The sequence below is a fragment of the Penicillium digitatum genome, chromosome 3 (assembly GCF_016767815.1).
Source record: "Penicillium digitatum chromosome 3, complete sequence".
NCBI lineage: Eukaryota > Fungi > Ascomycota > Eurotiomycetes > Eurotiales > Aspergillaceae > Penicillium > Penicillium digitatum.
The window spans coordinates 3,448,447-3,462,526 of record NC_089386.1 but is presented as its reverse complement, the minus strand read 5'-3'; the positions used below and the strand labels follow the sequence as shown (position 1 = coordinate 3,462,526).

Here is a 14,080-nt window from a genome sequence, read left to right as displayed (position 1 = left end):
ATTGAAAATGCTATTAGGCTATGAGATTGACGCTGCTTTCTTTTCCTTTCTTATGGGTTGTGCGAAAGGTCTGCCATGATACCAATTACACTGCTTCCACACGATATTCATTTATAATGTTTCAGAAGTGTCATAGGGTTATTTGTCTCCAAAAGAGGTCACCATTCACCAAAACATAGATCGAACAAAGTGTCATGCCAAGATTGGACATTGTGAGTCCATATATACCAAAGATAAGCAATCACATCAACTAAAACATACCCTCCATATCCAAATCCAGGAACTCAGGGTTTCCAACTGCCATATCTGCTGCATTGAGCACATCATCAATGGCATCCATGCCAGCCCCAGAATCAAGCCTCAAATTTTGACTAACACCAATACCGCCATCCATCCCAGCAGCCACCGCATCTGCGGCCGCCTTATCCAGCATCTGATTGATATTATCAGGGTCATCCTCATTGACAGTATTACGCGCAACATCAGCAGCAGAAGGCTCAAGGTCCATCCGATCCTCCTGCCCCTCAACGCCAAGATGCATATTTTGAATAATGTTCGAGACATCAACATTTGAGACCTGCGACGGTGGCGCCATGAGAATATTGACCCGACGCGCAAGCCGCACTACGACCTCTGCACGCAGCGGGTCACTCTCAGAGATCTTGGCCACGTTCTCATGCTGCAGCAACAAGGCGTCGCGCAGCGTCAGGATCGCGCAACGCGGCAAAGCCTCCTTGCTCGTGTCAACTGGGTGATAGTTGTTTTGGTCGACAGCGAAGGACTCCGTCATCGGCGCACATACCATCGTCGTGGCAATGTCCAGTGCGATATGTCCGCTGCCTGCTTCGGTCTGCAGCTTGACTTCGTCGATTATTGCGCCTAGCACGCGTGTTGCACCCAGCATGCGGATCCCAGCTAGCAACTGCCGGTGTGTGTAGGCGTGCGGGGCCATGCTGATTCCTGGATTGGCGCTCCAGAGGACGAGGGCCTGCAGTGTTGCGCGGATACTGGCTATTAGCCCGCCTGCGGAGTGGGAGGTCCAGGTGTCCAGTTCGGAGCGGCGGCAGCTGCCTACGCGGCGGAAGGAGATGTAAGGCTCCAGGGCATCGAGGATTGGATTGATGTCGGTACGCGACTGGTTTCTTGTTCGAACGTTTTTTAGTTGCTCTTCTAGAGGGCAGCCGGTGATGTTCAGGACTGTTTGGTGGATGGCTTGGGCTTCGCCGGAGATTGAGCTGGGTTTGACTAGGGAGTGGAGTGTTTTGATCGGGATTGTAGGGTCGGTCTCTGATTCCCAGATGTGGTTGCCCAGCCATGTCAGTGCGACAACTAGTGATGGGAGGAGGAAGGGCTCTAGCAAATCTGTCTTATGATTAGCTGGGTATCCAGCGGGAAGCGACCGTGCGACGATGTTCTTACATTCAAATCCGCCCTTCAAAGTATCGAAGTCTAGTTTTCCGGACTCGCATGCACCAATACTCTGATCGAACAGTGTTGTGACAAGCATGTAGAATTCTTGCGGGCTGCAAGAGGACATGGTCTCTTCGCTGATGCCCTCAGCAATGAACAGAGCTCCTACCCAAGCGCCGAGATCTTTGTTTTGCTTCTCGCTTAAGTCGCTCAGCTTCTGGCTGCAAGTGCCTCGGTCCATAAGCTTCAACAAGAATGAGTCGTTGTTCGAGATACCCATATCAGAAGGACTAAGGTCATAGCGGTATTTGAATGCAAGGACCAGCAACAGAATACTGCCAAATTCATCGTAAACAGGCTGGTTTTCCCCCTGATCCTCGTCCCACTTCCAAGCATCAAGGACAGCACAAAGAGGTTGCAATACTTGCTTTGTAGTTCGGAACAGTAACATTACATCCAATGTTTGCGGGCGGCGTGAGAGCGAATTGCAGATGTTCTTGAGCGTCATTGTCTCTTTTTGATGACACAAATTTTGTATAACCTTGAAGATGTTAGCATTCTAATACTCCTAGAAAACAGTTGTCGGATAGTCTGGAACGTACATCGACCACGGCGCCAACTATCGCGCCTGCATTGCCCTCCATCGACTCGATCTCGCCGATAAGTTGCTCAGCACGTTCATGATTGTTATTGATTTGCGAAATGAGATCGTCCTTGACATAAGGGCCCCCACCAGGCAGCGTCTGCATGGGATTTTCTCCAAGAAGCTGTTCAATGCTAGACTCTCGTATGAGCTTGTGTGACGCACAGGCAAAGAGAAACTCCTGGCGAGCATCTGATAAAACACTGCTGCCCTGCATGGAGAACATCTGAGAGAAGGAGGGGAATGCATTCGGATCCAGACGGCTTAAGGCATGGCTGATGCAAATTTCCATGGAGATCGGTACCATGGATGCTGCTGAGATGGCTGCGAAAAAGGCGGGGAGCTTGTTGACAAGGAAAGATCGGAATAAGAGCATTGTGCGGCCAGATTCATTGCGATATACGCCATTGGAAAGAACGTCAAAGGCGGCTGTGATGATCTCCTCGATTAGGACGTCATTGAGGCCCTGGTGATGGTTAGTCAAATCATCTGAGCTGTTGTTGACTAGTTGGGGGGGTGGATAGGTCGTGATAACTGAACTCACCTGATACCGATTGGTGAGGTAGTTGATCAGAATGGTATCATCGACCAAAGGACGACCCACAACCTGTTGCTGGTCAGCTATGAGCCCAGAATCGCGGCGTAAAGAGAAGCGTTACCATAGAATTTATGTATACATAGAGCCCAGCTCTAGTGTTAACAACCGGGCCATCCATGACAGAAGACTCAAACTGGAGGGCATTGACATTCACGCCGTCAATAGCAGGCCCGTGTAAAGCCTTGGAAGGCTGACCGGGGTAAAGGTTGAACACTTTCTGCAACTCTTCGAGGCGATGCCGGAGGGGCAGAGAAACATCGATACAGAGAGGAAGATAGCTTGACAAAGCTTCTCCCAGTTTCGTTTTCAATCCTAGGGGAAATGATGAATATGTGTTCAATGGGAATGGAAACAAAAATTTCCTAGCGCGGAGATCATGTAGATTTACCTTGATTGAAATCACTGGACAAGAATTCCAGGCCTTTGCTAGTCCCAGACAAAGCTGCAAGTAAAATCCCAAGAGACTCGAACAACGACACCGCGTCCGGTGACCCCATCAAGCCACCTGTTGGCTGCGAGGGGTCCATGCTGTGGTTGTGCCACGCCACGACAGCCAGAATCCAGTCTACAGTGGCAGAATAAATATCTGCAGCCTCGATAACGGTCTTTGGGATTGACCCGGTGGAAATGAACACCATGACGTCCTGGATGACTTTGATATCAGTCATAAGAGTGGATGGCTTTTGCATCTTAGACTTGAACGGTGAGACCTGTCCCTCGTCCTCACCCTCATCAGATCTCGACCCATCCAGGATAGAAGAGTGCTTTAAAAGACTCGCCAGCGCAGACGAAGACTTGACCCTCCCAACCTTGCATAGTCCATCGACGTACAACGGTAGAAGAGGGTCCCAGGTAACACTAGAGGAAGCGCGAGCTTCGAGGAGCAAATCGAGGAGCTCACTTTCTTTCATCGGTGAGCGGGCAAGCATTAGCCCCGACAAGTCTGTGAACTCGTCTATATCTATACGATTGGCCAAACATTGGTGGAGGAAGGTCCTCCATTGTTCGGGAATTGCCCTGTCCGGCAGCATTGTCATCTCCACGACATAACACTGCACCCTGGAAGCTGTAAAAATAATATTGCAAGTCACCGACTCGCACCAAGCATTTTCTTTAGAGGAGTAGATTGCTGGTCTTGAGGCTGTGAGGGATAGCTCTTTCTCAGGTTGGCGCTCCGGGGCTCACGAAAGCAATTACATAATCAGCACGTGAGATGGAATTGTAACTATTGCATGTCACATGACTTTTGTGTTTTGAAAGCCCGACACCACACATAACTCAAGTAAATCGCCTGCAAGACCCGTGTGCGGCATTGGAGTCATGACAAACACAACACTCGAGGGATCTGTCTACCAGACTTCTCTAAGAATCTGGGACTTATCTGAGGTACTAAGGAATTAAAGCAATGAAAGATTTAATGCCAGCACATCAGCTCAGCCTCAAGAAACCAGCTTAACTACTTTTGATAACTACTTTGACAACAATCTAGAGATACGAGATTAACAAGCAAGTACATTTAAATCATTCATTGTATCTCATTATCATCATGACAATCCCAAGGGCAGAACCAAAAAAGACAGCGGTGCTCAAGTGGGGATATCAATCAAATGCAACAGTGGAAAACCAGCGCCTCTATCCATAATCCGCTTGACAAAAAGGGTAAAAAGCTACTTTGAAAGGAAAGAAAATACATCAAAGCTGCCTCTCCTCAAAGAGAGGACAGAAATCATCACAAGACATCACCAAAAAAGATGGGGATGCGACTGATTTACCACCAGTCACCCTGTTCCTTCATGGCCTCGGCGACCTTGGTGAAACCAGCAATGTTGGAGCCAGCCACAAGAGAAGGAAGGACACCCTCAGCAGGGGTGACGTACTCTTTAGCAGTAGCAAGGCCGTTGTTGAAGCAGTCCTCCATAATCTTCTGAAGACGTGAGTCAACCTCCTCACGGGACCAGTTGACACGGGCAGAGTTCTGGGCCATTTCAAGACCAGACACGGCAACACCACCGGCGTTGGCGGCCTTACCGGGGGCGTACCAGATAGCAGCAGCGCCGGGGTTAGCATCACGGTGGGCCTCGAAGACATCGATAGCCTCCTGGGTGGAGCCCATGTTGGAGCCCTCAGCGATGAACTTGCAGCCAGCGGCGATGAGAGCCTTAGCCTCGTCGCCGGAGACCTCGTTCTGGGTGGCAGAGGGGAGAGCGACGTCGATACGGCCGGTGATGTTGGTCCAGGGGCGGGCACCGGGGATGTACTTGAACTTGGAGCTGAAGGCAGCCTGGGTGGCGATCTCAGCGATCTGCTTGCGCTCGACCTTAATCTTGGAAATGGTGTTGATCTCCTCGACGGTGAAGGAGCCCTCTTCGCCGTTAAGGACGAGAGCACCCTGGGAGTCGGAGAGGGAGACGACGGAACCGCCGAGCTCGATGACCTTAAGAGCGGCGTACTGGGCGACGTTTCCGGAGCCGGAAATAGCGACGCGCTTGCCGGCAAAGGAGTCCTTGCCGCCGGAGGCGTACTTGATCATGTGCTCGACGTAGTAGACGACACCGTAGCCGGTGGCCTCGGGACGAATGAGGGAACCACCCCAGCTTCCGCCCTTACCGGTGAGAACACCCTCCCACTGGTTGCGGATCTTCTTGTACTGGCCGAACATGAAGCCAATCTCGCGGCCGGTGACACCGATATCACCGGCGGGAACGTCGGTGTCAGCACCGATGTGCTTGCACAACTCAGTCATGAAGGAGACACAGAAGCGGCGGATCTCATTGTCGGTCTTGCCCTTGGGGTCGAAATCGGAACCACCCTTACCACCGCCCATGTTGAGGCCGGTCAAGGCATTCTTGAAGATCTGCTCGAAACCGAGGAACTTGAGGATGGACAGGTTGACAGTGGGGTGGAAGCGGAGGCCACCCTTGTAGGGGCCAAGAGCGGAGTTGAACTGGACACGGAAACCACGGTTGATTTGGACCTGGGCCAAAGTCAGACTTGTGGCAATTTTGAAAAATCGATAGTCTTACCTGGCCTTTGTCATCCTCCCAGACAACGCGGAACTGGATGATACGCTCGGGGACGGAGACGACCTGCAGGGCCTTGCGGTACTCAGGCTTCTTCTCAAAAAGAGTAGAGTTCTCGAGGGTGGAGGCAAGCTCTGTTTCGGGATGGTTAGCTGAGTCACCCCGAAATTATGCCCGGTGGGGCCACAAGCCGGAAAGATGCCGTTTGTGAGGGATTTGAGTCGGGAAAAAATTGTGATTTGGGATTGGCATAGAGAGAGGTGAAAGACATACCCTTGTAGGCCTGCTCGAACTCAGGCTCGGAGGGGAGGTTTTGCTTCATGTCGGCAGGTTTTTGGAAGATACTGTGCTTTTTTTTGCTGGAAGGTAGATCAATGCTATGCAGTGATCTGTATATAATTACAGTTGAAAGTGACCAATGGCAAAAAATCGGACAATAGAGGCTTTAGGGAGTAGATGAAGAAGAGAGAGAACGGAGGGACCTGCAAATATATATATAGAGATGTGGAGAGAGAGCCGGAGTCGGACGATAGATTCCGGGTGATGGGAGGAAAAAGGCACGGGAGTTGGTGAAGGTGCCTACCAAGTAGAGTCTACAACAGATCCCAGAAGACGTTGCACGAATGAGAAGGCAAAGACCCAAGAGATGAAACCCAATGATTTCCAATGATTTCCGTGGGGAGCACATCCGAAGTTCGGGGCCCGAACAACGTTATCTCATGGTTTAAGGTCACAGAATTTGCACAGAATTGGGCTTATCTCTACCACTTCACGTCCTATATGCATACGGAGGACGGAGTATACTAAATTTTAACCTTCCCATCAATCAAAGCTCGATTTGCCTTCCTAAATCTTCCTTGTTCGTAATGTTTCTTCCGCGTTCAGTTCGTATTCTCGGATTGCTCCTCTCCGGCAATTTTAATTATATACAAATTTGTGGATGTAACCTGGTTAACTACGAGGCTGAGAAAAAAAGATTTCGAAACCAATGCATGATGCGACGAGTTGCAATTCTTATTACGAGCTACTGAAGTAGCATCCTATACAATTGGATGAAGAAAAAAAAAAAAAAAAAAAACCAAAAATCAAATCAGGGCAAATAAAAAGTCGAGTTCTCCGCCACCAGCTACCCAACTTCGGCAATTTGGCTTGGCTGCAGGCCTAGTCACGTGAAAGTTATGCCATAAACGGCGGCCACAAGAGTGGAGCCTACCACAATTGGCCCACCGCACTCATCTGGTCGTCTTTGCTTTCCAACACTTTTTACACATTTTTCCTTTATCTATGACTTTTGAGTTAAGCAATTGATCAATCCCCTCTCTTTACCCCACCGGATCAACTCAATTGAGGGGTAGAGGGGTAGAGGGGCATTCCCAGGCACAAATGTAGTCAGAATGAGAACGGAAAAAAAAAGTGCAACTAAAAACGGTCGTGTTCGGAGACATCAAGAAGCTGGAATATCCAAATACGTGCAGTACCACCCAGAGACTGACGGTTCAGTCAATTGCCCCTTAATACTCCGTAGTCATCTCAGCGGGTGCAACCCGATTTCCAAGGGCTTGTCCTTTCCCCCCGGCTTGGGTCAGGCACCAATCCCGTGTGGTGCCAAGATCCGGTTAACTGCATTGGATTCCCCGATTGTCGGCGCTGCCAAGTGCTAGCTTCAGTTTCTAGCGCTTAGTTTATCCCTAACCTTATGTAGTATCCTTACTGGCCACCACGCATAGAACGGTACATCGTACGGTGCATGCGAGAAAAAAAAGCCCAAAATACAACAGAAATCATGATGTTTGGGAGATTGGTTGATCCTTAACATCATGCGACCGTCCAGAACTCTAGTATTTGCCCGCTACAACTCTCCGCGGAACGCCAAAATTCAAGACGCACCTCTCCACTCCTTGCTGACAGCGATTTGCGGAGGCCGCGCTTCGCTTCCTGGGGTTGGTGCGAGAATCCTCACCGGAAGCCAAATGTAGAGCCAGTTATCACACAGCCATGCTCCGACCTTCCTTTATCATTCCCGAGGTACCCGTGGTGTGATGTATAACTCCTTGCACATTTTACATCAAAGAGGAGTCAATCTCCACCTGCAGACAACTTGCGATTACGACATACTACTCCGTACTCCGTATGCATGATCATTGAGTTACACGTGTGGGACAAGGACCCAGTGGAATTCACGTGCAGATCTAGAAGCTTAATTCCTTCTCAAGTTCTTTAGTCTCCAGAGCTGACTAAATTCCTGGTTCTGGTTTGCTAGTTTCTGCATAATCATGCATTCTTATCTCGGAGATCCTGTTTGGTCTTGGGTTCGACAACGTGCTTGCAGGAGAATTCCAAACGTGGAGACCGTTCCCATTTATTTTGGCGGGTAGATCTCATTGCTTGTGAGGAATGGCTCGGCGTCTCCTCTTCTGTTTCGCTTATTGCGCTATGGTAGACGCTGTTTGGATTTCTAACATTAGTACATCAGACGTGTTTTGGCTCGTAGACGTGCCATGGCGTGCTGTCTGACGAATGAGAGGTTATGTGAATCTCCAACTAAATTGTCTTTGCTCATCTGGAAGAGTCGCTCATTCTAATATGTCAAACCGGGGTCATCTGTACAAGGCAGAGTATAATTCACTCTGATCATAATCTCCCGAAGCCGCCATGGGTCAATGCATACCCTTGAAGCATGGCCGACCACCCTTGTAGCCGCCACTGTCATCCAAACCGAGGAAAAAACTACAAAAGATGCCTACAAAAGAGATGATTACCTACAATTTGGTTCGTGGCATATACATTGTGGTGCTCACCAACGCAGCCTAATATAAGACCCAGCCTGTCAACCTAAAAACGATCTTTCTGTTTTGGTCTATACATCTACCGATAACCACCCGCATTTTCAACCACGTGGAAATGGCAATGAGCCTCAATCCCACACTAGCCCCGGCACTAAGATAACTCATCCACACTAGCCTCGATGCCCAAATACCCATCAGGATCCATTTCAATCATGGAGTGCGTGTTCTGTGCTACTGCGACAATACGCAGCGCTGTACTATGTGCACCACCTACGCCATCGGAAAATTTAAAAACCTTGAAAGATGTAAACACTTGTTATAGTATTTATGTACGGAGTATAAACTGAGGTTTCCACAAAATTACCCAGAAGTGGATAGTGGAGATCTCCCCGGACAACCAAGAAAACGGTGTTCTCCGCAACCGCCGATCATAAACATCAAAATGACAATAGCAAATTTTCCTTTCGTCCAGTTTTTTTCCTATCGATAACTCCGTGCGCCCATGACACATAGGCTTACGCAAGATTGTCGCCTGGAGCGCTGCGTTCCTGTCGAGTGGACAAGTGATCGCCAGTGCCGCGAGGTACGGAGCCAAGGGGCATGAGTTGTACAATCGTACAACATTTTATGCATGTTGTACGAGAGTGTACAAGGGAATGGAGGAGATTAATCAAAAAGATTCGACGATCTTTGCGTTGTTTGCGATGGTTTTCCTTTCTGTCGTGTCGAGATTGGGGCCATCGTGTTGGTCCACGTAGCGCTATGTGGGGACACGTGTCGAATGTTGAGGCGTGGGTTGATAGATCGCGTTCGACACTGCTCGGAGATATAAACGCTGGGGATCTTGCTCTTTGGTTCACCGCTTTTCTATTCTTGACGGGGCGTGCTATCCCTGTGCATATTCTCTTCGCCGCGACACATGCATGGATGGGACGTGATGGTTGCGCGCAGCGAGTTGCGACGTCGATTGAGTATGATGATAGCGACATAATGATTCGTTGATTTGTGATGAGACTTCTTGTTTGATCACAGGTATAATTCGATGCTTTTCCAACTCGCTGCGGAGCTTCATTCGGATACACCTCAGCTGCAGTGCATAGCACTTGATCATGCGATCATGTTGTCTCAAAACGACACATAATCTATAGCGACCGACTTGTTACAAATGCTTTGTACCAATGACGTAGGGTACGGCTGTTGGGTGGCAGCTTAAGACTCCCCTTAATCTATTCACCGCCCCGCAACCTTTCCAGGGGTGTCCGCAGTCTTGAGCGCAGAAACTGCTCACTCCGTACTCCGTACTAGTTGTCGAGTTGGGGCGCAAGTTCAGACGTACTGCATCCTTCAGCAAGCCCTGACTCATGTAGTGTCGGATAAGATATATCATAAATGCCGAGGGTGTTGGCTTCACTCCGGTGCAAGACATAGAACGGGCTGTCATCGCTGGGCAGATCAGTGCCTGTTACGCTTTTTGTTGGAGGATCTTGAGGTCTTCGGTGAATAAAGTAGATGAGCGAGAGACTTGCATCATGCGCACTATGATCCAGTTTCGCAGGAGCAATGAGAGGAGGTCATGGCTGGTCAACTATTGAGTGGCAGTAAATAGTTGCTAAAGAGTCGGTTGGATTCGTTGTATCTTCAGCCGAGGTGTATGAATCTCACACTTCTTACCTTCTTGGTCGCTTACTTATTCCGACTGGCTGACTTGAACTGCACATTCTAGCTGAATGTCGACATAGGTCATATGCGGTTGAGGAATCGCCCGTCACCTGTCAAATGGAATATGTGTGGACCTGATTGGAGCTCCGCATGTGGCGAATCCATGTGGCGAATTCCACGGGAATGGCGGAAAAGAGAGGATAGAATAACCGGAGTGCTCGAGTTCTATTAAACATTAGATTTCGTCAGAGATGAATGCGTTATGCTCGACCCAATCGAAATCTCAACACTATAATCTTGGACAATAGTGTAAAGGGGAATGCGACATGCATATTTCCGCCCTTTAGTTACCCCCTGGCCCGGCGCCACAGATTTTGTGCAGCTGAAGGGGGACCCAAATTGACTCCAAAAAAAGGAGTAGAAAACAAAACCAAAAATCACACACCGAGATTGAATTCGGAATTGGAATTCAATTTGAAGCAGAGTTCTCCATACGAAGTACTCCGTACAGAGATAGTCATTCCCCCTAAATATTAGCTCTGTCATCTCTTATCTAGGAGGCACGATCGGGTCAGAGCTTGAGCTCCCCGCTAAAGGGGGCTCTGATTCTCACAGTTCGATGAGTGGCCCCTGCCCTTTTAGCTGTGTGCTCTGGCCCTTTTTGTCTGGTAGATCTTAGCTCGTGTGCTCCAGTGACGCCATCCGTGGCTATCTTTGTAAGGTTGTGTTTCATTGTGGCTCCTTGAAGGAAATGTGGGATTCGTTTGTAATAAATAGCTTCGCAGTGCATAGGATTAAAGTAGAAGAAACATCACAAGATAACGATGGAGACAGATAACAACAGCCGAAGTGGGTTCCGGGTCTTATGTGCTGCACGCGATATTGAAGAACCCGGTTTGTGGGAATTTGGCAAGAAGGGGTATGTATGTACTTCGTACATACTATGGAGACACAGACAAACTATTATCTATGCTAGACTCGGATTTGCCAACCCACCATTAAACCACAACTCCTAGTGTGACTCCTGATTCAATTATTGCTATGGAGGATGTAAAGCGATCATGACGATGAATTCTACGCAGCAGCACATGGTTCAGTGTATATTCACATCCGTTGCCACCGCTGAAAGGCAGACGTCCTCGTGAAATATTATTTCAATCATGACCAGACGCCTTGCAGCGAGTAAGTCAGCCCAGGCTAAGATTGATGGAACACAGACCAGGAGGTCCCAGTCTTGAAGGGGCCCCCTTTTTTTTCTTTTTTTTTTTTTCTGTCTCTTTTTGATCCATTACTGACCCAGTTAGATTCAAGGATGCCAAGTCATGAACTAGAAACCCTTTTGCCAAAAGGAGAGGGGTGTGAATAGCATGCCACCTTGCCCTGGACCAATTAAAACGACGTGCTAAGTAGTTGAGATAAAAAAAATAAGTGAGGAGCCTTGAAGTATCTAGAATGTAATTTGAGCGTATTAATATATTTTTTTAAAAAAAAGAAAAAAACCAAAACTTGCCCTAGATCGATATCCACACTCGACCCGTGGTTAAGCAGATCTCCGAATGATTGGCCTGACCGGATAGACCCGTCGATGGATCCGATTCAGAAAATACTCCGTAAACACGTTGACTTCTGTCTCTTATTAGTCTTTGAAACCCCATCTCTCTTCTATGGACGTTCCAGAACAATTTTGATATCTATTTTTTTCTTAGAGTCCGAGTTTACTTCAATTTCCCTCTTTTCTTACCTTTCTATTTCTTCTTCTCCCTGCTTCTTTGGGAATTTGGACCTCACATGTATGTCTACAGTTCTTTTTCTTCATTCATTACAGCCCAAATGGGTATTTCATGTTAAACACCGCCCCCCCTCGCCCCCAACTCTCTCACCTGAAGAACCTAGATGGTTCCCTAATAGATGTCCATCAACAAGCCCCAACCTCGAGGCGGACTCGGGATCATCAGGGATCTGTTCCGCTCTGCACCACCCTCCACGACTTCCCCTTCACGACGTCGAGTATCTCTCCTAGTCCGTCGAGGTAGGGATATTTTTTCCAAGTAACAATCCCTTCCCTGTCTGCCTTTCATCACACCTACCCCTCCAGTTCACTCAAATTGAGGCCGCAATTTGACCCCACTGGGTTTCCAGAACTCGGGAAAAGAGGCGCAGCCCCGAAGAGACCAGCAAAAAGAGAGACAGAACACGAACTAAGAGAAGCATCCGAAAAAACAGACAAGTAGATCCTCCAAGACTACAAACCTCAAGTTCAATCTCAACATCCAATTCGCCCTCACCTTCACCACATTCATCCATGAACTCCCATCCGCAATTCGACCCGGCCACCATGATCGGTCTATCTGGTGCCTCACCAGGAAGATCAGACGACAACTTCGACATCTTTGAATGGTACCCCCACTATCAAAGCTGTCAAAGTTACTTCCTAGATCACGCGCAGCACAGCGTCCCCGTCCAGGCCCTCTCCACTTTCTTAAACATCCGACTCCCTTTCCAGCGCCAACCGAACCCAATCTTCAACTCAACATCACCATCCTCATCTTCCTCTACCAACCACATCCCAACACCCGGCACACAATCCCCAGGCCCACCCTCCATCTCATTGATCCCCTACATCCGTCGTCTAGTCGCAACAGGCATGGACTTTCCAGGCGTGCTGCATGGTTTTTTCGGTGACGACTGGGGAAGTGGTGTGGGACCCATGCACGAGCAAGAACGCCGCAATTACCTCTTCGCCGCAAAGAGCGGCGGCTGGGCCTCTGTGAAAAAGGACTACGACATTCCCCCGCTGGAGACTATCCCGTTCCTGCGTCCCCTGCAGGGGGCCCTCGATGCCGAGATCGAGGCTGCCGAACGCAGCTGGAGTGAATGGCTTGCGATGGAGGACTGGATGGTTGGTCCCCGAGCGCCGGATAACATGCACGACTCATCCTCGCAGAACTCACGGCCGCGGAGTGCGCGGGGATGAAGAGGATTCTCTAAAACGGTTCTTCTTTCGCCTCTGACTCTATGCACTATCACATCTGGTGGGTGACATGGCGTCCGTTAGCGCCCTATTTGGGAGTCGGGGTTCTTATATCTAGCGATCCTTTTTTTTCCTGTTTCTTTTCTTGATTCTCTGTCTAGCGGCGTCTTCTTTTTGGTTACCAACATTAATACGGCGATCCTACACCTTGGGAGTTGGGTGCTGGCTTCTACGCAAAACACCGCATTTACTCACGGGCGACTTGTGCTACTGGTTTCATCATCGGGGGTTTGATTCGATTTGGCCAGGTTTTGTCAGATGTGATGGATAGATTGTATTGCATCTATATACACTCTCAATCCATGTAAAATCGTAGCGAGTCAATTCCCTCTCTCTAGTAGCCCCTAAGGGAGCAACGGAAGTCAGCCGAGGTTACGGAATGATCCCGGAGCTAAGATACAAAAATAGACTGTGCGCAAATATGGCGTCTTCGAGATGGAAAAAAAAAACATGTAAAATCAGTCAAAATGAAACTCACCCCCTAAAGCCGTTCGCACTTGTCTGTTTTGGTAGAATAAAAATTCACAAAGGCACATTTCTGGAAAAGTGCAAGTCATTTCGGTCGACAAAGTATGGTTCACCGAACCTCGGTCCAGTGGAGGCAGAGAATCCCCATTGGTAACTGTTCTAACAAATCATATTTCTCAAAGGCGATGAACCGCTGAGTCGTAGCCCCACCGGTTTGTGCTTATTCCGCTGTGGACTAGCGTATATCCAATCCGAGGGATTACCGCTAGTGGCTGCCCCTTGGACACTATGATGGCTGTGCGATTTGGGGGGCGACTTTTTTATTGAAGAATTGGGTAAGAATCCCGTGTCCGCTTTATTTTACAGGCACTATGTGTTATCTCTTCGGTAAATTTTTGGACGTTTCAGACAATAATAGCCTAGCCGTTATAGGGCCTAATTTTGATGACCTGGTTTTAGATGGAG

At 48.8% G+C, this 14,080-nt stretch overlaps 3 protein-coding genes across 3 annotated transcripts; 1 reads left to right on the top strand and 2 right to left on the bottom strand.

Annotated features, from left to right (window-relative positions):
• Positions 1-250: 250 nt before the first annotated feature.
• Positions 251-3,580, bottom strand: Pdw03_8770 (Mediator of RNA polymerase II transcription subunit 5; the record flags this gene model as incomplete). The annotated part of the gene is made up of 5 exons (XM_014682488.2): positions 251-1,951; positions 2,013-2,519; positions 2,598-2,660; positions 2,713-2,963; positions 3,040-3,580. 5 exons carry the CDS (start codon positions 3,578-3,580, stop codon positions 251-253), a joined length of 3,063 nt encoding a protein of 1,020 aa, XP_014537974.2.
• Positions 3,581-4,419: 839 nt separating this feature from the next.
• Pdw03_8769 (NADP-specific glutamate dehydrogenase) lies at positions 4,420-5,993 on the bottom strand (the record flags this gene model as incomplete). Its single annotated transcript, XM_014682487.1, has 3 exons — positions 4,420-5,625; positions 5,675-5,805; positions 5,945-5,993. The coding sequence occupies 3 exons, from the start codon at positions 5,991-5,993 to the stop codon at positions 4,420-4,422; spliced, it is 1,386 nt and encodes a 461-aa protein (XP_014537973.1).
• A 6,425-nt stretch (positions 5,994-12,418) lies between these two features.
• Positions 12,419-13,090, top strand: Pdw03_8768 (uncharacterized protein; the record flags this gene model as incomplete). Its single annotated transcript, XM_014682486.1, has 1 exon — positions 12,419-13,090. The coding sequence occupies one exon, from the start codon at positions 12,419-12,421 to the stop codon at positions 13,088-13,090; it is 672 nt and encodes a 223-aa protein (XP_014537972.1).
• Positions 13,091-14,080: the final 990 nt, after the last annotated feature.